The sequence below is a fragment of the Mesocricetus auratus genome, unplaced genomic scaffold (genome assembly GCF_017639785.1).
Source record: "Mesocricetus auratus isolate SY011 unplaced genomic scaffold, BCM_Maur_2.0 Super-Scaffold_100048, whole genome shotgun sequence".
In the NCBI taxonomy this organism is placed as follows: Eukaryota; Metazoa; Chordata; class Mammalia; order Rodentia; family Cricetidae; genus Mesocricetus; species Mesocricetus auratus.
In genome coordinates this window covers 6,638,170-6,660,866 of record NW_024429225.1, presented here as the reverse complement: position 1 = coordinate 6,660,866, position 22,697 = coordinate 6,638,170, and the positions used below count along the sequence as shown (strand labels likewise).

At 51.2% G+C, this 22,697-nt stretch overlaps 1 protein-coding gene across 6 annotated transcripts in view; it reads right to left on the bottom strand.

Annotated features, from left to right (window-relative positions):
- Positions 1-22,697, bottom strand: part of Samd4a (sterile alpha motif domain containing 4A) — a 215,120-nt gene that overhangs the window by 9,235 nt on the left and 183,188 nt on the right. For all 6 annotated transcript variants that reach the window (XM_040735733.1, XM_040735732.1, XM_005085801.4 and 3 more), the window contains 5 exons: positions 19,771-19,856; positions 13,288-13,406; positions 8,070-8,271; positions 6,697-6,823; positions 67-150 (listed from right to left, as the gene is read on the bottom strand). In XM_040735733.1, coding sequence (XP_040591667.1) covers positions 67-150; positions 6,697-6,823; positions 8,070-8,271; positions 13,288-13,406; positions 19,771-19,856 — 618 coding nt within the window. The remainder of the gene's footprint in view (positions 1-66; positions 151-6,696; positions 6,824-8,069; positions 8,272-13,287; positions 13,407-19,770; positions 19,857-22,697) is intronic.

The following is a 22,697-nucleotide window of genomic DNA, read 5'->3' as shown; positions in this document are numbered from 1 at the left end:
GACTGTGCGGGGAGGAGGCTCCACGGCACCCCAAGCTGTACCAGTGCGTGCAGAGGGCACACTGACCTCCCAGGGCATGCTCCGTCATACTGAGGCACAAGGACTCCAGTCTGTTGTTGATGTCAGGTTCAGTCACAGGAAGCTGGAATTCTGCACGAAGAAAGGGGTACATTGATTACTGGGACTCCTGGGACAAGAAAGAAGTATCCACGAGGTCACCTGGTGCCAGGATAAGTGTCTAGTGTGTCTCCCCTAGGAGGACTCACGGGGACCTTCAGGGCCAGCATGAAGGGGGACCGCCTCTGAGGTCTGTTAGACGCAGAGGCCCATTGTAGACATGTAGGCTTGAAGTGAACTGATGACTAAAATGCTAGTCACAGTCATAGGCCGTCACTCTTGCCTGAACCGTGTGATGGCTTTCCCACGAAAATAAGACTCAACAGTGGTCTACAAGGCCTCCTTACATTCCTGTCCTCATACAAGTCCCTCTTCCTCTGTTCCATCGCAGGCCCTCTTGTGTCCTTGTCTTTGTACCAGTGTTCTCTCTGCCTCAGTGTCAGCCAGCAAATGCTCTCCTGGATCACTCTTTCCCTGCCTCCATAGCTCAGGGTCTACCGTCTTCCTGAAAGTACCTTCCCCTAACACTCCTTTTCCTCTTTCTTTCTTTGTATCGTTAAGGCTGGGTGGTTCACATATCTGCCCCTCCTTCTTTAGGGCTGGTGTCATTGGAGCGGGGCTTAGCAACCGTCACCAAGTCTGAAACCCAGCCTATAAAATTCTGCTTCGTGGTGAGAAGCAAGTACCACACACCCAGCCTAGCAATTCCCCTTCCAAGTGATGCCTCTGCTGGGCCAGCTCCTTTACTGCCCAGCACACTCAATCCTCAGTGGAGCTCAAGAGGGCTGGTAGCCCATCAAGACTAGCTAGGAAGCATAGGGCTAGGAGAAGAGTCCTTTTCCAGCCTGCTCTGGTGACTGTCATGACTGCTCACCACATTCAGTCTCTAAGCACACTGACTGGAGGAACTGAGACACTTACTTAACCATGACCAGGAGTCAGCTCCCACACAACCACAGACAATCCGAGACCCTCTACCAGTGGGGAGCTCTCCATCTTCCCGGTACTGCTGACCCCTCTCCCCCATGGAAGGAAGGTAGCTCTAGGGACCTTCTCTTCCTGACTGGGACTCAGTGCCATCCCCTTTCCTGCCCCCTCCTGTGGCACCATGGGATGCCATTAAATACCTAGAAGAGTCTTGTACATGACAACAGTGCTTTGACTGTCTATATCTGGCTGTCCTGAAACATGTGGTCTCTCTTCTACCACCAGCAGTGAAAAGCTATGACACCACACCCTGGGGACAGGAGCAGGAGAAAAGCCCTATAGCATACGCTGGCAAATGGGGTATGTTCCAGGTGTCTGGCATGTCCCAACACTGTCACTGCTTTCCTTTGTGACTTCAGGAGGCTGTTTCTTTCCTTGAGATTTACTTCCACTTGACATGTGGGGAAAAGGATGGGGTGGGCTAACGTTTAGGCATTGCTTGCTCCTTCACTACTACGCCAAGAGCACGTGGTTTGAAGGGGCAGGTGTTGGTGGTTTGGCGAGAGAGCAAGTTGAAACCAATGACTAAACCGAACATCTGTTTTTATCTAATTAGCTGCACATTAACATCTTTCTCTGATAGGTGAGATGGCTCCGCGCTGAAAGGCGCTTGCCACCCAAAGCTGGCATTCTGAGTTTGATCTCTGAAAGGGATCCTCTGACCTCCACTCTCACGTTGGGCCACGTAAACCCGCACACAAACATGCACACAGTAATAATTCTTTTTTTAAAGGGTTTTAAAGCTCTTCTTTTGCAATTTGCATCCCCCTCCTAATTCAGAGGCAGGTGCCATCTCCATCATTTCAAATTCTCAGAGAAGGCTGACAAAACCGGTCAGTATGAAAAGCACCAAGCAGCAGATAGTGACCTTTCTGTGACAAGCTGCAGCATCCATGAGGTTTGGAAGACAACTGGGCCAACTCCTGAGTGGATGGAGGCCTGTGTGGCTTCTAGGGAAGGTGGGAGCCAGAAAGGATGGGAGGAGTTTCTCCTGAGCCCACCTAGGAGCTGCTGGTAAGAGCAGGGTTTGGGCAATTAGACCATCCCAGGGGGAAGAGTATTTTCGTATTTCCATCCATTCATGTGAAAATCATATGCACGCAAAAATTAGCAGCCTTTGGGGTGTGAAACCTATAAAATAGAAACAGAATTTTATATATAGCTAGTTAGCAAATACGGAAGGGAAAAAAAACAAACTTCAGCAATTATAGCCATCCATATGCTCACTGGAAGAGTGCGTTTACTCTCTAGCACTCCCCTTTAAACAAACACTGTGGAGAGATTTGGATAAATAAAGACGCTCGACATTTGGAGAGAAGAGACTCAGCTGCAGGCTTTCTTGCCAAGACGCAGCAAAATGCCATTTTCCAAGCCTGGGATTGCGTGCTTCCAGGAAGCAGGCTGAGAAACAGCGGGGCTCTCAGCTCCAGACTCTCCAAGCCGCGCCGTGGCTGCTCTTTTAGGTGGGAAGTTGGTTGGCTTGCGTTTTCTTGTCTCCACTCTTCACTCTGGGGAGCTGTGATCCCCACCCCCGTCAGAGCCCTACTGAAAAATTTCAAGTCTTGGAGAAGTCCATATGTTCGTGCTTCAGAGAACCTTAACAGTGTGACTTTTTAATTGTGTGTTTGATAAAAACAGACCAAAGGCGTCTCGCCACACATGTCAGAGAGGATGATCAGGTAGATCAAAGCTTCTGTCTGGCTAGCATCCTTCAGTCGCGCACCCCCCCCACCGGCCCCTCCTTAAATTTAGCTCTAAGGGACAATCAGGTAGTGCTGATGGCCATAAGAAGAGAGGCACGGATAGGGCTGCAAGCCTTCAGTAAGACAAAAGGAAGGACTTCCTTGGACCTTCTTTCTATTATCCTCAGGAGGTCTGGTCCTTCATCTGGGACCACAGCTCTGAGGTGCTATAACTGGAAAAGCCAAAGTCCGAATCCTGTACATGTGGACATGGTACTACCAGTACTTTCAGACATTCAGATTAGGGTAAAGTTTATGCAAATATTCTGGAATTTGGAAAACTCTGACACTGGAAGCACATCTGGTCCTAAACACAAGCCTGGTGTAGGACCATTCAACCTCTGCCAGGAATCCTTCTTTCCCTCATCAGTAGGCTATAATTCTAGGGTTTCATAAGGGCTCTGAAAATTAAAGGTCCAGGGCTAAGGTGGTCTCACAATAAAAAATAAAAAAGATGTATTATTTTAAAAGGTATGTGTGTATGTGTCTGCGAGATGTGTCTGTGCCCCGTGCATGCAGACACCCAGGGAGGCCAGAAGAGGGCGTCAGATACCCTAGTGCTGGACTTCCAGGAGGTTGTGAGCCACCTGAAGTGAGCCATGGGAAGAGCTCTTAGCCAGTGTGCTCTCTCTCCAGCGGACTTTCCATTTAAGTTGTGCCTTTTCAGAAGTCCTGCACGTAAGAGCTCTGTAATCTCTGGCCCGGACTCTCTTGACTCTGGGAAGAAGCTGCCACCCATCTTTTCGAAGAGACTGCCATGGAGTCCACTTAAAAAATCCAGGGGGCTTGTCCCAAGCAGAAATGACTGCTGGGTTGAGTGTCACATGCAATTTTATAGCACTGTCGGTGAGGTACAATCCCATCCGGACCTAAGAATATGCAGCTGGCCGGGAGCCAAGAAACCTGCACTGTTCGCCTTGCCACTGGCCACCAAGCCTGCTTCACCACACAGCTACAAGGGCTTTCCAGTTGTTAGCGAGGGTTGCAAGGGGAGAGAGTGCTCAGAATGCTGTGACGGGAGAAAAGGAGAGGGTGGCGGTAAGGAAAGGATCTAGCCCGTGTAGGTGCGGAGAGCCGGCTGGGAAGGCTGATCCACAGAAATCTTTCCGGAGGGTGGGAGAGTGTGAGTCACCTGTTGCTGGGAGTGGGGGTGGGGTGGGGTGTGTGTGTGTGTCTCGGCCACTCTCTGGGACCCACACATGTATGAAAAGTTACAGGACCCGATGATACAGTATAGGACCATCTTGACCAGGTGGCCTCTCGGAGGCAGGAAGGCAGATTTGCCCAGCTACATTCTTGGCTGGGATTAGAGTTGAGTCGTTGACCAGTCCTCCTACCTCCTGTCTCTAAACCTCAGCCAAGCTGTTTAAGTTTATTAGGAGGTGGGGAACATTATTTACCACATCCTTTAAATGGTCCCTATTCTGGCCTCTGTGTCTGCATAGTGGCCCCTTTCCCTCCTCTAGGGGACGCAGGGCACTAGCGACATCCTTCTTCACCTCGTTCTTCCTAGAGGCACCACAGGCTGAGGAAGAAATGAAGGACAACAGCCCAGAGGGCTGTGCTTCCAGGTCTGCAGTGTTCTGAGGATGGCGGACACCAGTGTGTCCTCAGAATACTGCAGACTTGGAAGCACAGTATGTACTTCCCGGTACACAGGGGAGGTTTGACGTGCAGGGAATGTGTCCCACTGTGCAATGCGGCTGTTGAAAAGGACAGTCTCATCCGTCTTACACACAGGTAGTCTGGGCCACGAGAGCTTTGCACAGGGTGCCGTTTCCAGAATGCAGGCTTGCGAAAGTCTACCTGGCCTGCGGTTTTCTTGTGACTCCTGCTGTGGGCTCGTCTGCCTTTCTTCTGGGTCCTCCTGGGGATAAGGAAACTTCATGGCCTCTGAGCATCAGGCCAGAGCTACCCTAAGATCCTCTCTGACTGAAGTCCCCAGGACGACGGAGCCTGGCTCAACAGAAACAGAAAGCAAGGATCATTCTCTGAGCAATTTCCCAGCTTGACTTCCAGGTGGGAAAGAGCCCCACCGCTGGGCAGCATGGCATTCTTGCTGGAGGCCACAAGTGTTGAGTCACAGCCCCCTCTGGTGTCTCAGTCCTTGCTAAGTGTTCCTCCTCGTCCCAGTGGCCAGCCAGAAGCAGCAGATTTGCTGGTCTTCCCGATGGAACCAAGACACACCTGACATCTGTCCAGGTAGAAATAAAGCAGAAAGCCACCACAGGAGGTCTCCAAGAGACCCCAGCAATGCAGTGTGGGAAAGAGGGAAGCCCTGGGTAGAACTGAACAAGGAGACTGCTAATCATCAGTGCACACCTGGTGGCCTCTCCATCATAAGGCAACTGTTTTGAAGCTGACAAAGTCAACGCTTGTTTAGACTTTGGGTAGTTTTCAGGATTTGGAAACATGACTTGAAGTGGGTACTTCGAAGTCATTCACGAACCAGGAGAAAAACAGACCTTGTACCCAAGACAAGCACTTGATTTGGGGGTTCACCATCCCCAACTCATTTTATGTTTACGTGAACTCCTAGCTGTGCAAAGATGAAATCCGCATTTGCTTTGCTGGTCCTTGTCATCCAATCTCAGCTTGTGCCCAGAAGCCTTGAGAACTCTCCATGGCTGGCCAGGGTGGGTTCTCCTGACTAGGAAGGGCCCATGTGTAGGTCCCACCTCTCAGGTCAAGTATGGTGTGGCCTGGAGGTGAGCGGCATTCCTGGGAAAGGAGCTGAGAAGTGAGACAGGTTTGATTGGCAGCTCTCGGCAAAGGCAGAGATGTGCTCTCAGTGAGACTCTCCACAGATTCCTTTCCCTCAGTGAGGGATTCTGGCCGCCTCACCCTTCATAGCCAGGCCCTGTAGACACCGCCCTCAAGGCGCCCAGTGTGTGGGCAGAACCTGGAGGGTCCCCTTGTTGACTCAACGGCTCATCTGCAATCAGGAAATCTCAGGTAGCGCTGTTGCCATGCTTTGGCCGTTGTGAGGGATTTAAGGCCTTAAGGAGGGGGGTTTACAAACATCCAAGGGAGAAAAAAAAAAGAGCTGAAGGGTAGAGTTCTAATACTCAAATAAATTTAAAGATTTGCAGGAACACTGAAGTCAAAAGTCTTCTAAACAATTACTTCTGGGACATGGTGCTCCAGGCTGTGAGGTGGGGTGAAGCTACCCAAAGGCAGGGTACGAGGTGGGGGTGAAGCTACCCAAAGGCAGGGTGCATCTCTTGTTTGCGCCTGGAGGGGCATCTTGATAGGTGTAGCCATGGCTTAGGTGGTTTTTCACAAGTCTGGAGTCTAGAACTCACTGCCTGCACAGAGAGAGGGTTCAGGATCTGGAATTCAGGTAGCTTGTTTTAGGAAGCAAGGTGCCTGTGTCTATGTCTCTCCATCTGGTCTTGGATCCACTTTGTCAAGTTGCTCTCGAGTCAGTAAACAATGGTTCTGTTTTCCAAGGCAATTCCACATCTATATCAACATTCACGGTTTCTCTTTCATTGCCGTATTCTCTCTTTGCACACATTCTGAATCCCCTCTCCCCCACATGGAACGCTTCCAGGGATATCTATCTGTGGTTTAATCAATCTAGGACTCTAGATATCTGACAAAAGTCAAAAATATCCCTGTCAGATTGCAACCAGTGCTGGGGCTCCAGGCGCTGGCTCCCAGCCAGGCAGCCTGTGCTCTCGCTGGCAAGACACGATTTAAAAAAGCAAAGACTTCGGGCAGCTCCAAAGAATGCGTGGTGACAGTTGAGGCTCAGCACTTTCCGGCTGGGTCGCCAGAGCATTCTGGCCTCCCTCCTGTGTCAGGGGAGAAAGAGGAAAGGGATGGTGTGCTTGCCAGCCCCTACCTGGTCGCTGGAACATCAGCACGTTTTGTGGGGAAGTGTGCACGGGCAGTGAGCGAGTCTTCTGGACGGAGCTGTGGGTGCGGCTGGGCATGCTGTTGCTGCCCCCGGGGTTGGCAAACCAGAGGTTCTACGGAGGGACATACAAGAGAGGGGCATTAGTCCAGAACCCCTGGGGAGGGGTGGGGAAGAGCTCCAAGCCGGAACTCAGGAGACAGCTATCCCAGGAGAATTTTTGGAAAGGGCCAGTGCCACCCATTCATGGATTTATAAGATGGTTTAGACTCATTTAATGCTCATTCCCAGGCTTTGCTCTAAGCTAGAGCTTACCCTGGTCACCTTTTCTCTCTCATTACCTCCAAAAGTCTTTTTACTCCACTTGTTGCTTTTTCTTAAAATGGGGGGCGGGTGGGGGCTGTCTTAGAAAAGCTTGTAGCAAACAGTGCAATGAGTTTAGGGCTCTTGTTTGATTTTCTTTTTGAGAGTCTGCAAATTTACTCCATGATGGGGAGAAAAGAAGACTATCAGCAGACCCACAACGCAGCTCACGTGACCTGTGGTGATCTCTCTTAGAACTGAAACAGGGCTCCTCAGACAGGCCCTTCCATTTGGGAGGGAACGCCACCAGTCTCTCCTGGTGTAGCCTTTCTCTTCTGAAGGCACTCCCTCATGAGAACCCAGGTTAGACCTGCTCGAGTGTCCTCTACCCCAAGGTCAACCTCTATAGCCCCATGGGGCTGAGGGGACATTGGGGGAAGGCAGTGCTGGACTCATGGGACAGAGAGGGCACTGTCAATCTTGCAGCAGGGGGCAGCCCCCAAACTTAACCCTGTGGACTCTCCATTGCTGCTGGGACTGTGACAAAATACCTATTTGTCACATTAAAAAAATCAAAGAAAGCTTATTAAATGCCAAGGTCTTCTGGAACCTCATGATGAGGAATGTTGGGGAGGGTCAAAGAGGGAGCAGAAACGGCCCTTGCATGACTGTCTACAGAAACGGCCCCTGCATGACTGTCTACAGAAACGGCCCTTGCATGACTGTCTACAGAAACGGCCCCTGCATGACTGTCTACAGAAACGGCCCTTGCATGACTGTCTACAGAAACGGCCCCTGCATGACTGTCTACGAGGGTCCCTGCGATTAATGCGGTACTAGGCTTTCCAAGCAACAGCCACGGGGTGTTCAGTTCCCAGAGAAACAACACAAACAGTGCCGGTTACCTACAAAGGACGGGCTCCACCATCCCCCCCTCGGTTTAGATCTCCTGGGGGGGGCGTCAGTGTTCATTTTGGAGATTGTCTGGGTTGGGGTCATCCTAAAGCCTCAGCCCCCCGAGCTTGGTCAACCTCCCGGCTCCACAGAGCATAACCGACCTGTCTTCCTTGTTTCATGATGGTGGGGTTGGCAGCGGCATGGCGCTGGTTGGAGCTGACGAATCCACTGGTGCCCAAGAGACCAAGGCGAGCAGAAGGGACATTCCGAGAGGCAATCTGGTACTGTCGTGGGTTCCGTCTGCCCATGCCACCGCCCACGGAGCTGGCTGTCGGGAGGGAGTTGGACTGCCCAAAGCCACGACTGTGAAAGCAAAGGGAAAGGACCCAGAGTCTCAGGCATGCTCTGCCCCACACAGCCCAGCTGCCCCTTGGGGCTGACAGTGCCAATAAAGGGCTAAGATTAAAACTCCATCTAGTACCTAAAAGCGACAGCACATGCTGGATGTTGGAGCTCACACGCGAGACAACCCTATGAAGTAGGCTCCCTAACATTTACAGGGGGGGAAACCAAAAGCAAAAAGAAACCAGAAAGCTGGAGAGTTTTGCGATTGCCACGTAGCCAGCAGGGGGCAGCACCCAAACATGAGCCCAGAAGGGACACCCATATATTCTCAGGCCTTGTGTCATTCTTGTCTCGTCCCCCCCTGTGGATCTGTGCGCGAGGGCATGGTGCCTTGCAAGAAGCCACAAAGCGAAACAGCAGAGTCAGCACCAGAACTGATCTGACTCCGTTCTGGCGCTCCTTCACTGTGCCATGATGCCTCTCTGATCAGGTTGTCTGTAGGTGGCCTTGGATAGACGATGCCATTGAAACACAAGAAAGGACGGGGGTGGGGCGGGGGGCGGGGGCGGGGGTCTCCCTCAGCCTCGGACGTCCCAAGCCCGAGTCAAGGAGTCAGCTTTTTCCACAGTAAACGCTGGGTTCAAATTGGGCACAAGTGAATGAATGAGCCTTGATGCTTCTTCGCCAGAGGAGAGGCCGGTCTGGTGTGGGGGGGGCTGACTCCAGTCCTGCGAGCCCTGAGAGCCAGTGCCCTGGACCTAGCACAGCCTCTCCATCCCCAGGCCCTTCCCGCAGGATGAAACTCAAACTGCAAAGGCTCCGTCCGCTCTTCGGATCCACGCAGGAGACTGCTCCCAGTGGGTCGCATGAGCTCAGCAGAAAAGCACTCATCTCCTCCACCAGCCCGGGTTCTGGGAGGCTTCAGGAACTGGCACATTCTTTCCAAGGGAGTCAGTTGGCTTTAATCGGAGGGTGGAGTGGACTTGCGTTGCAGGCAACGGCCACTAGGTGGAGCAGAGTCGCTTGGTTGCTAAATTGGGGAGGCTTCGCCAAGCTTGTGAGGAGACTGCCGACGCTGACTTAGCTGAGCCTGTGGAGGTACTGGGGGGGGGGCTTCACAACACTCACTTCCCAAGTCAGAAGATGGTTGTGCGTGAATGTGGGGGAGGCGGTGTCTGCGAGGGCAGTGCAAAAGCTCTCAGACTTCCTAAATTTCCTAGGCAGAGAAGGGACGGGATAAATCCAGGCATTCTGTCTTTTTTCCAGGGTTTTGTGGCCAAGAAAAGCATTCTAGATTCCATTCAGAAAAGAAAGGTACTCTTGGCTTCTTGGTCTCTTTATCTCATCGTCTCTTTCCTTACCCCCCCCCCAAACTGTAAGGTTTTTAAACTGAAAATTAGGGTGAGGAGAGCTAAGTGATTTCATGCACCCTCCCCTGTGGAGGAGAGACACGGTGAGGTAACTTGAAGAAGTGGGGGCAAGCGGGGATTTTGGGTCTCAGCTTCTGCAGCGGGAATCTGGGCCACCTGGTGGATAGATGATCAGTATTCTGTGAAGATCCCCACATCCCTTATTTAGTGTGAATAGATTTTTCTCACTTCCCTTTTTGGCTGGATTTTTAAAAAGTTGTTTCATATGCAAAACAGTAGTAGATGAGCATTGCTAAAATGATTTGTCCTTCCATGAAAGCAGCATTGTAGCTTTTACTTAAAATATTTTTTTTAAATTTTTTGAGACAGCGCAAGCTGGCCTCAAACTCCTGACCTTCTGCCGCCTCAGCCACCCAAGAGCAAAGACCACATAAGAAAGTCAGCCCTGGGTCAGGACTGTTTCTAGCAACATCATGTGCTGTGCAGAGGGCTCTGTTAGGGGGCAGTCACCGGAGGAATGGAGAACGCCAAGACTCCCAAGAGTTAGAACTCAACTGTTTGGGGGAGGGGAAGGAAGTCCAGAATACTCCCCGGTGTGTGTGTGTGTGTGAGTGTGTGTGTGTGAGAGAGAGAGTGTGTGTGAGTGTGTGAGTGTGTGTGAGTGTGTGTGTGTGAGAGAGAGAAAGACAGAGAGAGAGTGTGTGTGAGAGTGTGTGTGTGAGAGAGAGAGAGAAAGACAGAGAGAGTGTGTGTGTGTGAGAGAGAGAGTGTGTGTGTGAGAGAGAGAGTGTGTGTGTGTGTGAGAGAGAGAGTGTGTGTGTGAGAGAGAGAGTGTGTGTGTGTGAGAGAGAGAGAGAAAGACAGAGAGAGAGTGTGTGTGAGAGAGAGAGAGAAAGACAGAGAGAGTGTGTGTGTGAGAGTGTGTGTGTGTGAGAGAGAGAAAGACAGAGAGAGAGAGTGTGTGTGTGAGAGAGAGAGTGTGTGTGTGAGAGAGAGAGTGTGTGAGAGAGAGAGAGAAAGACAGAGAGAGTGTGTGTGTGTGAGAGAGAGAGTGTGTGTGTGAGAGAGAGAGTGTGTGTGTGTGTGAGAGTGTGTGTGTGTGAGAGAGAGAGAAAGACAGAGAGAGTGTGTGTGTGTGAGAGAGAGTGTGTGTGTGAGAGAGAGAGTGTGTGTGTGAGAGAGAGTGTGTGTGTGAGAGAGAGAGTGTGTGTGTGAGAGAGAGAGAGAAAGACAGAGAGAGAGTGTGTGTGTGTGAGAGAGAGAGTGTGTGTGTGAGAGAGTGTGTGTGTGTGAGAGAGAGTGTGTGTGAGTGTGTGTATGTGAGTGTGTGTGTGAGAGAGAGAGAAAGACAGAGAGAGTGTGTGTGTGAGAGAGAGTGTGTGAGAGAGTGTGTGTGAATGTGTGTGAGTGTGTGTATGTGAGTGTGTGTGTGTGAGAGAGAAAGACAGAGAGAGAGTGTGTGTGTGAGTGTGTGTTTGTGAGTGTGTTTGTGAGTGTGTGTGTGTGTGTGGTGGGTGTCACTGCACGGTGGGGGGCGTCCTCAAAAGGTTACTCTAAGAGTCGCTGCGACCCACAGCTGGAGTGAACTCTCTGGTCACTCACGACCACTCAGCTTACGGAAATCATTTTGCTTTCTGAGAAAGAACAGAGAACAAATTAAGGTCTCCGTTCTTGTCCTCCTGCTCTTGTCGTCCGCGCCTCTCCTTCCCTGCTTTCCTGAGTCCGATATCCTTTCCTTGCAGTTCATGAAAAGTCTTTGATAAAAATAACATTAATAAGAAGCAATTAATCTAGGATTTGTCAGATAATTTAAGCAGGGGTTTGCCTGCAGTTGCTTTTGTATGGGAGAAACAGTTTTTCAAAACAAATTAACAGTGTAAAAACATCCCAGAGGTAATTCGCCGAGCAGGCTGTGTTTCACGGGTTTGGCATCATCCCTTTGAGCATTCACAATTGGTGAATGGATTCATTCTTATCTAGCCCATAAAAGAGGCCCGTAGGGACTCCGACCTGGCAGACATGGGCCAGCTCTGATCAGGGTGCCTGATGACAGTCTGGAGAAGCTGAGCTCGGTCCACGCTTCTCCCTCAGCCCAGCTGAGGGCAGACAGCATAGTGGCAGGGGCTGAGCTGCTCGTGAGAGGAGTGATGAGCTTGTGAATCGGTTCTTCAACTTCTACTTGGGAATGACTTCCTCCAGGAACGGGGCCCCACAGGGTACAGCAACAGGGCCTGGAATCCTCCTCATCTGGGACACATAGCATTGCTTGTAGAAGCAAGCTTGGCAGCAGCCCAGGCAGTTGAGGCGCAGGCCTGGCCTTGCATCCAGCCCACTGAACAGCCTCGGAGCAGGGGTGACCTGGCAACCCCCAAAGGCTGGGGGTGCTGGTGAGCTGGCAGTGGTATTAATGTGCAGGCACATCCTTCCTGTGCACAAGCCTGACTCTGCCTGGCTCTGCAGTGATGGGGAGTACTGATCTGGTACCCAACACTGGCTAGCGTGGTCCAAATCCTGGGTGTCCGTGTCTATCCATTTTTCTGTAAACTGAGGTTAATAATAGCAGTTCTACTTCATAGGGTTGGTGTGAGTTCCGAATGAATTCCTATTTTTTTAGTGCTCAGATACCACTGGGCATGTGCTAAATAAACGTTTGCTTAATAAATAACAGTGCTGTATGGTGGGATGTGATAAACATCTTAATTTTAAGTCAATGACAACGAAGATGTTTCACAAGCTCCACCCATTTTCTTTAGCCGACAAGGCATGCTTATGCAAATGAGCGCCCCCTCCCGATTTAACAACATTAACTCTTTTTGTACATGCACTGAGAAATGAATTCAGAAGCCGTTAGGTGCAAGGGAAGAAATGAGTATTTGTCTGCTTATGTTTGAAAATGTAACGCAAAACGGCAATTCTGTCTGGAATGGTGGCGTGGTCACTTCCTTCCTCCCAAGACCTCTCCATCAGCCTTCATGCTTAGGTCTCACACACACACACACACACACACACACACACACACACACACACACACACCGCTCTATTTCTATGGTAAACTGTTCCTTCACTTCGAACCTTCCACACACCTGGTTTCTCTAGGTTTATAGTCACACTCAGGCAACGCGTTCTGAAGTGTGACCAGGCTCATCTTCAACTGCATCCAAGAAGCTGAGCTACTATGGAAAATCAAGAATGGTACTGCCCCTCTATTAGACTGCTGCAGCTCGGACCAAAATAGATGAGCACTGGGCTCTTCACCCTGCCACCGACTATAATTAGCTTGTCTGTGGCGTGGAGGGAGGAAAGCATTACGCTTCCACTTAAGGTGCTGGTAGAAAATTCCGCTCAGGTCCCTTCAGAGCCCCCCCCCCCACTTTGTGGTCCGGCATTCGTGAAATCATGAGCTCCTGCATCTGGATACCTATCAGCATTCTGCCCATGTAAACTGAGTTCCAGGTACCCGAATTCAGCCCTTCCCCTGCGAATGTTCCTCCTAACAGCCCTTCTCCCGCCACAGCCTGCTTTAGGCCCCCTGTGATTTGGAACTCGACACGGGTGTCCCCGTGCACAAGCATTGATGCCCGGCCACATTCTCGCCCGGAACGGAGGCAGGCAGCGAGGCACCAGGGAACTGCTATGCCTTACAAAGAGCAAAATCCCAACGTACTTTCTTTGCTGTCGATATCCTGATATGTCTAGAAGGGTTTTCCGAGGGAAAGACCGGAAGAGCTTCTGCACCTGCTGTTTCCATGACAACAATCTTTTTTTCTGCGTCTCTGTAAATGCCTGCAAAAACAAACAGGACTCTTAAGTGGGTGATGCAGCCTGGCATTAGAGGGAAAAACATACAATTAATAAAGAAAAATGCCAGTGTCTCCACAGTAGCCCCCCCCACCTGCTTCCAACCTGGTCCAAACAGCAGTCAGATTAAATCGGAGCCACCTGTGCTGAAGACTCCAGCTATCCGGCATTGGGAGCACCTGGTTCAGGCATTAAGCTCTTGACAACCTTGTTTCCTGGCTGCATATCTGGAAGGCCCTGACCTGTCTTCCCCTCTTACGACTCTTTCCTGGACCCTATTTGTTAACGAAGGATGAGTGGCAAGGTTGATTGTTAGGTAGTCCAGCTTTGTAGAATCCCTGCATTTTCATAATCGATGAAAATCCGAAGCCACTCCAAGAATCAGTTGGCTTGATGATATACGGTGACATGGAGTGGTCCGCAGGACATCAGAGGATGGCCGCATTCTGTGTCTTGGGGCTTTTTTTCCCCCTGAGAGATCTCTAATAAAACAGTCTTGTGCCCTGTGAACAACCCCAGCGCACTAGTCCTGACCTTACCCTTGCCTATAGTTGAGGGAAGAAGGTAGGCCTGATGCCTTCTCGAGTCTTCTAGTAAAATTTAGAGTGCAGGGAGAGATTTTGTGTAGTGTCCGTAACGCAGGTCTACATCGTCTTTACCACACAGCACGCATCTATACTGTCCATGGTATACAGCCTTTGCACTCACCATAGCCGGGGGCTCACATCCCTAATGCAGGGACTCTCACATTCCAGCACATTAAAATCACCTATTGTATGTAGGTGATAGAGCCTCCTCCAGTGCCCCAGAGCATGACTGAATGGGTAATCTAGGTTTCCAGCAAACCTAGATTACAGACAGTACTCTGGTAATTGTGCAGGCAGACCATCGTGGGTTCATGGTGTACCAGAAGGGAATCCATGTCATAGATGAGTCTCCCAGAGATGAGGCTTGGAACACATAGTGTGGGAAAACTGTCTGGTTGGATTTGTTCGCATTAGGAGTGACAGAGAACATTCCCAAGAGGTTTTGTCAGTAAGGCATAGAATCCTTTAAGTAGTAATAAAAAGTTACCTAGAGTTACAGACTAAATGCTCGCTTTCTATAAAGGAAACGGGTTTCTTGAAGATTGAAAAAAACGAATGACAGCTTAATTTTCTCCTGAGGATGCTTAATCTTTTAGGGATGTGAACCCCAGAGAACCTTGTGGATAAAAGCAAAAGGATACCACGCAGGGTAGAAACTCCATCCGCAGCATACAGACCCCTTCTTCCTGGGTGACCTCAGCCAGATGCCACTGAGGATGTTCAAGAGGGACACAGTTAGGTCCCTGTGGTTGTGTGGCAGAGGCTCTGACGGCTGGGGGGTGAGCGTGTGGCTCTCCTCCGTGGCCCTTCTCATTTGTTGGTGATGATCATCATATGTCCATTGATGCACAGATGCTTACAGCCAGACTCAAGGCTGACATTGCTGCCTCATTAATAAAGGCGGGGAATGGGCTCTCTGAGTTTTACACAAGATGTAGCTGTGCTGGCCAAGATGACCTGGGAGATAGTTCGCCCCACTGGGTCTTAGGAAGGCAGATGGTAGGGCTCAAATGTGTGAACACATTCATTAAGTCCTTTTATGGAAGACTTGGTGCTTTCTGGGGGAGTTGAGGAGGGCATTCACTCAAAAGGGCTCTGTGAGCTTGAAATGCATTGGGTGTGGATACTGAAGATGTGCTTAGACAATCCTGCACGTGCTGCTCCCTAACACCCTAACCGGGAGGCTTTGGTTACACACCCTGCTGGGTGATCTGTGTGACTTCCTCGGTGATGACCTCAGCCCTAGCAGCGCAAATCAAACGGCTTCATCATCTTAGAACCATAGAGCCCAGTTGCACTTGAAGAGCAACTGAGTGTCCAAGTCACCAAGGGCTAAGAGGCTGGATGCCCTCCCAAGGATGTCATTATGTTGATGGCATCTCTCATGGTGGCAAACAGCATCTAAGTAGACATAGTGTGGACACCCTCATCCCCAGGACATCACCACACTGCTTGATGGGTACCACGAGAGCAGCTCTTCCCAGCTGGGGGGGCATGCAGCTAGTGAGCTGAAGGTAGGTCACACCTGGTTTTGGGGGCCTCTGGAAGTAGAATTCTCTCTCTACAAGGTAGCACCCCATTGTCAGAAACCTGCTAATGGCTACTTCCCTAGCAGCCCAATGCTCGAGGATCAGGCAGGGAAGGAATATTCTAGGTCTGCAGATTTCCTGGATACCACCAGTCATCCTGCTCAAGTCCTTTGCCCCGTCAGGCTCAGACCAGACTGTCTGGAAAGAGATGGCCACCCAAGTCCTGTAGTTTACCCACTGGGCGAAAAGTCTTAACCCAGGAGAAAAGCCCGTTGCTCCAGAACCACTTCAAGACAGTAGGGCGGGGAAGCTTAGTCCGGTGATTCGGGAATCAAAGTAAATTGGTATCAGAGGTAAAACTCAGAACTTTCTTTCCTTAACTACCCCAGGGTGTCCGGACCTTTCTCTCTAGGAAGGAGGTGTCTCCATTTAGTGAACACCTTGCCCTTTCAAGCCTGCTAAAGACAGGTGGCCCCTGGCTCTGGGAAGGACCCCTGTCCAAGGATCAGGTTCAAACCCTGCCACCCCTGCTGCATCCACGGCCTCCCAGGACCCCCGTCCAAGGCTCAGGTTCAAACCCTGCCACCCCTGCTGCATCCACGGCCTCCCAGGACCCCCGTCCAAGGCTCAGGTTCAAACCCTGCCACCCCTGCTGCATCCACGGCCTCCCAGGACCCCCGTCCAAGGCTCAGGTTCAAACCCTGCCACCCCTGCTGCATCCACGGCCTCCCAGGACCCCCGTCCAAGGCTCAGGTTCAAACCCTGCCACCCCTGCTGCATCCACGGCCTCCCAGGACCCCCGTCCAAGGCTCAGGTTCAAACCCTGCCACCCCTGCTGCATCCACGGCCTCCCAGGACCCCCGTCCAAGGCTCAGGTTCAAACCCTGCCACCCCTGCTGCATCCACGGCCTCCCAGGACCCCCGTCCAAGGCTCAGGTTCAAACCCTGCCACCCCTGCTGCATCCACGGCCTCCCAGGACCCCCGTCCAAGGCTCAGGTTCAAACCCTGCCACCCCTGCTGCATCCACGGCCTCCCAGGACCCCTGTCCAAGGCTCAGGTTCAAACCCTGCCACTCCTGCCCCACCCAGTAGCCTCCAAGGACAGGTATGTGCTGCTGACAGGGACTGATCCTGAGCTGTGGAAAATTACCCAGCCAATAATCAAAGATTTGAATAATGCTTTCCCTTCCAGAGCACAGTGCAGACTTGTGTACCCTGGCACACAGAAAGACCTGCCATGACACTTGCTCTGCCCGTGAAGGAATGAACAGAAGATGGGAACCACAGCGCGAACTCTTTGCACTAAGCACTTGTGGGCGCCAGAGAGGAAAACGGGAAAGAAAAACTCGAGGCAGGGCTCCCAGGGAGGGCACAAGGGTTGGGAGAAGGGTCGGGGGAGGGCCAGGTTAGACCAATCCGGAGGCATGTGTACAGTTCCACGGAGGCACCTAGACTTGTTGCTTGGTCTCTTGGGTCCCAGTAATTTGGGCTGGGGTGAAAAGCACCTTTTTCTCTTAACCCTAGAAGCCTCAGTGCTGAGGGCGGGCTCGGGAAGGGAAGACAAGTTCCAGGTTTCTCTTAACCCTAGAAGCCTCAGTGCTGAGGGCGGGCTCGGGAAGGGAAGAAAAGTTCCCGGTTTGCCTCTACACACACAGCATAGCTCTTCTCCTGAGCCGCTCACCCCAACCCATCCACAATGTCCTCCTCCAGTGCACAGCACTGGCGTCTACCTGAACACCAATTTGGGTCCCTAGGAGTTGTGTCTTTTTTCCTAAAGATTTTCTATTTTTAGTTATGCATAGTGTGTGTGTGTGTGTGTGTGTGTGTGTGTGTGTGTGTGTGTGCAGGGGATCTGCATGTTAGCATGCAAACATTCATGTGGGTGCCCGTGGAGGCCAGGAGTGGGTGTGAGGCTCCCTGGAGTTGGGATGAAAGGTAACTCAGCTACCTAAAACGAGGACTGGGAATCTAGCTCAGGCCCTTTGCAGGGGCTGCTCTTGAGCACTGAGCCATCTCTACAGCTTCAAAAGTCTCTAGCACAGTGCTGGGGATGGACTTCTGGTCTAGCACAGTGCTGGGGATGGACTTCTGGTCTAGCACAGTGCTAGGGCTGGGCCTCTGGGCTCAGCTTTGAGACAGTCCTTTCTGCTGCTGGGGACCAAGAGCCCTGGGTTCCAGCTCTAGGTTGGGCGCCCACCATTTCACACCTGTGAGTTAGTTCTGAGGCATGAGAGGGAACCTCACCTGAGGTCTTAGCATCATGGGAAATGACCCCACAGGTTCATGTGTTTGAACACTTAGTCGCAGCTGTCGTGCTGTTTTGGAAAAAGTGGCCTCAGTGGTTGAAGTGGGTGCTGGGGGGGCAGGCTTTCTAGATCACAGATCCATGCCAGTTCTCACCCGACTTCCCCGTTTCCGGGTGTAGTGCTGAGATAGAAACAGGAGGGACAGTGCAGGCTCTCCGCCAGCAGAAGCTTCTCTTGTCTCCCACACTTCCCCACATGAGAAACAGAGTCTGGGAGTTGTTTTTACTCAGGGATTTGATCACAGGAAGAGAAAGGTAACCTGTAGACCTATTTCCCCCAGCACCCTCATGGCGTAAGCCTCTTGGGCCAGGAACTGTGCCTAGCTGCTTCCTAAAAGGGCACAGAAGTCTTGCCTTTCCTTTTTTCTGTTTTTTTTTTCCTAGTAAAAACAAGTGTAACATCGGGATTGCCACTAGCAAAGGGTTAGTTGGGACTTACAGTGTGTAGTCTTGTTGCTCCCTGAAATAAACACATAATGAAGGCCTGCAGTATGGGCTTCAGCCATTGTTAGGCAGGGCCTTGTTGCACTGGAGTTATTAGAGAAAGTTATTTTTAAAAAGAATATATATATATATATGTATATATATATATATATATATATATATATATATATATATATATATATATATACCCATGCTCTATCTGCACATTCACTGGTAGGCCATAAGAGGGCATCAGATCCCATTGTCCCATTGTAGATGGTTATGAGCCACCATGTGGTTGCTGGGTTTTGAATTCAGACCTCTGGAAGAGCTGCCAGTGCTCTTAACTGCTGAGCCGTCTCTTCAGCTAAAATCCTAGGACTTTGGAGTAACTGTTTCAGAAAATGGCATGCCCGAGTCCACAACCTAGACATCTGATTAATTACTGTGCTCACAGTGGCAGAGGGCTCTGGCTGGGCCAAGGTGCTACACGAGTTCATGTTGCCTGGAAAAGCCACTATTGAGATGAGAGTCTTGGGGGAACAGATTGACTGGGATGGAACCCCAGGAGAATGAGAAGTGGACATGATGTTGATAGCCTCAGACCGCAAGAAGGAGGGCTCCAAAAATGACAAGAGACACTTGTGCCACTGGGATATTGAGTGGGAAGGCAGAGAGAAACCAGGACTCCAGGCTGGCCATCTCTTGTTTCTGGGACCCTTGAACTTGGGGTTCTGACTAGCAACAAGCACGTGTGAGGGTCTCTAGCCTTGTCACCCACACATCAGAGTCCAAAAGAGACTTCACTGCCCTACTTATCTGGCCTTGTGTTTTTCCTGATCCGGATCCTTTACCTATTACCCACAGAGCCTCTGATTGCCTGGGTCTGAGCCCCAGCTGCATTTGCCTATGCATTGCTGAGGAATTGCTGCCACCCTAGTTGCTCCCAGGATTCTTCCAGGCGTTTATGTGAAGACTGTACTCAGTCTGTACCCCACCTGCCTCCATCTCCTTCTGAAGGTCAGATGGCAAACCCAGGTGCCACAACAACCACCAATCCAGACATTCCCAGCGGCCATCAGTACCCCCCCCCGTCCCTTTTTTTGTGAGTGCTTCTCTCTCTCCTTCTCTCTCCCAGTTTCCCCCATTAAAAGACACTATTTGTGATCACACAACGGGAAGAAGACCCCACCGTGGAGCCGCGTAGCAGCGCTGGGAGGGAGGTCACCCCAGTCATGTCACTTATTATTCTTCTGGAGTTTGAGGTTCTTCCCAGGTGTCCCCAGACATCAGTGCTCTCTGTCTGGTGAACTCTGATGCCAAGGGGGCACACATGCAGAGTTTCAGTTAGGGGCGGCCACAGCCTAGTTCTGCCGAAATTGTTATTAATGGCCACGCACTTGTCAAAATCAAGTTTGCTGGAGACCAAAATGATTGCATCGCAGAAACTCTGAGGAGCATGCCTAAGCAACGAGAGAAGCAGGTGTAAATCAGTTGCTACTCACCTCATGAACGAGACACTTGTCTAAGAGCTGTAGATAGGAACTTATATTTTCCTCATCAGGTCTGGACACCAAGAGCTGTGTGCACACTGTGAATTGAGAAAAGATGAATCAGAACAGCATATACGGCTCCAGCCTCCGGGATCAGTCTCTTTCAGAACCACGACCTCGTGTGGAACGTGTGCCTGTGACGTTACATAAGGCTCACAAAAAAACACAGGAGGATCATTCCACTGAAGTCAAACGCTCAGTTGCCTCGGGAGCCCTCATCCCAGAAACTCCTTGGGTTTGTTCCTGTCATACCATTCTATATTAAGCCCTCACACGCAGGCCTGAAGACAGACGCTTTGTGAGAAGAAGCAGAGGTCTCAGGTTCTGCTTTTGCAGGTGGTTCTGAGTGAAGGAGCTTCAATAAGGCTTCTGAGGCCTCTGCCACAGTGGGGGAGCAATCCCTTTTTATGAAGGAGCCGTGCGCCTCTCACTAGGTGGGAAGGCAGGGTGTTTGTGTGTGGAAGAACGGGGCTGCTGCCACATTTCGGCTGTGAAGCATGTAGGCGTGCACGGAGCAGAAGGAACCTGCCATTCAGTCATTAGCAGGGTTAATCTCAATGCGATACACACTTAATCCGCACATGCCTTCACTACATACTCAAGCATGTGCCAGCGGGCAGTGTTTGTCTGTGGGCAGAGGACACATATGTACCAGGTCTATTTGCTTGATTTCTTTCATTCTCTCTCCTCTCTCTGTCTCTCTGTCTCTCTGTCTCTGTCTCCTGTCTCTGTCTCTTTCTCTTGACAGGGTTTCTCTGTGAAGCCCTGCCTGTCTTGGAACTCACTCCGTAGACCAGGCTCACCTTGAACTCAGAGATCCACCTGCCTCTGCCTCCCAAATGATGGGATTAAAGCATGCACTACCACACCAACAATGTACTAAGTTTCTTATGACCGTGTTCCCAACCCACCCTGACCTTGCCATAAAGGCCACCTGCAAAAGGAATCAGAATTGGGTATCCGTCCAGCAAAGCACAACCAAACCTGAAATCTGGGGGTCAGATTTCACCCCTTCCCCTCCCAACCATCCTGACACAGATCCCCACCAGCATTGTGTCGCTAAACACAGGCTCTCAGAGTAACAGTGTTTGCAACAAAAGCCTGGGAACAACCTCAAGGTCTACCCTTGGGGGAACCTTGTTAAATAACTTGAGATTTGTACACGTGGCGGAACAGGGAGCAACCTTAAAAGAAGGATGCTGCTCTTCATATCGACAGAAATATGCAAACATTTAACGTCTATTGGACGTTCAGGGGAGAATCTTAGAACCTGTGTGAAGATGCCCAGGTGTGTACCGTGCTAAAGGTTCTGAAAGGACAACCCCGCATTCAGCAGTAGCCACTCCTCGGGAGGAGCTGGCACGGCTTGGCAGGAGCAGGATGGAGGTAGCTGGTTTTCACTCCCTGCCGTCTAGTTTATACGGGGTATGCCGAGCATCAGTTGGGTAGTGGTTCTCACACAGTGGTCACATCGTCAACAGAGGTTGTGCTGTGCAGTGTCATCTCCCAGGGCTGAGCTCCAGTATGATCCCTTGTATACAGGGGTAGGAGTACGGAGCATGTACAGGTAGATTTGCTGGCCTGGGTCTTTCCCACGATTCAACAGAGCTGAGGGGTAGGAAGCGGTTCAAAAGGCCTGTTCAGGCCAGCTAGTCCCCACCCCTGACCTGGGAAGCCGTGAGTTACCACCACATCAGCTTTTAAAGGTCTATTCATCCACAAGGCACAGGGATCCACTTCTGCGAGTGAAAATTTGGTTCTTTAAAGGCAAAAAAAAAAAAAAAAAGGAAAGTACTAGCATTTACCACATTCCCCCCCACCCAATAATCAGAAAGTATTGTGCAGCACCTCAAGCACAAATTATTCAAGGTGGTGCCTTTTCAAAGATGTGGCTGGAAAGGTCCACCTGCCCGGAAGGCAGAGGGAGTGCGGGCAGGGAGGTGGTGTGGCCCACAGGACCCACTTAGCCCTGTCCTGCCCTGAGGACACTGCGCATTGGCCATGGCTATGGAGCTCGGGGTCCGGCTTCAGGCTGTGTGTGTCTGGGCCACTCTTCACCTCGTGCACGGGGCTGATCGGGTCCCCACCACCAGTCAGGTCCTGTGTACCCTGTGGCTACTACAAGCGGCACCGGGTTGACGGGGTTTACAGTCACGCAAACAATGGCCGCAATGAAGCTGAGTTGAGATGAGGAGACTAAGGGGGCTGCAGGAGGGTGTGAGATGGGTACCACACGCAGCCCAGAGGTCCTGCTAGGCTGCCTCAAGCACCGGAAGACTTGGCTGGCACTCAGAGGACCAGGGAGCAGAGCAGAGGTGCTGAAACTGGAGCTGGGGGGGGGGATGGGGGATGGGAGGGATGGGGGGAGGTATTTCAGTCAAAGCTGTCACATAGAGACGTGCAGGTTGTGCACTGAGTAAACCGAGGGGCGGGACCACAGTCCTGCACCCACTCAGAACAGGCTCTTGTTTTCTAAGTCTGAGGCTCTGTCAGGCTAGTAGGGCTCTGGCCCCAGACACGGGGAGCCTAAGTGCAGTCATCGGGGAGTGAGAGAGCTCATGAGCTTCTGGAAACAGAGTCTGTCTGAAATGGAGAATGGAGGTGGTGAGTGAGTGAGTGAGTGAGTGAGTGAGTGAGCGAGTGAGTGAGCGAATGAATGAGTGACTGAGTGAGTGAGTGAGCGAGTGAGTGAGTGAGTGAGCGACTGAGTGAGTGAGCGAATGAATGAGTGAGTGACTGAATGAATGAGCGAGTGAGCGAATGAATGAGTGAGTGAGCCAGCGAGCGAGCAGGTGCCAAGTGAGTCTGGCTTGGGCGCTGCCAGTGAGGCGAAGGGCAGCATCCTATGCAATTCAGTTGTGCTCTGCCTGGAGCTCCAA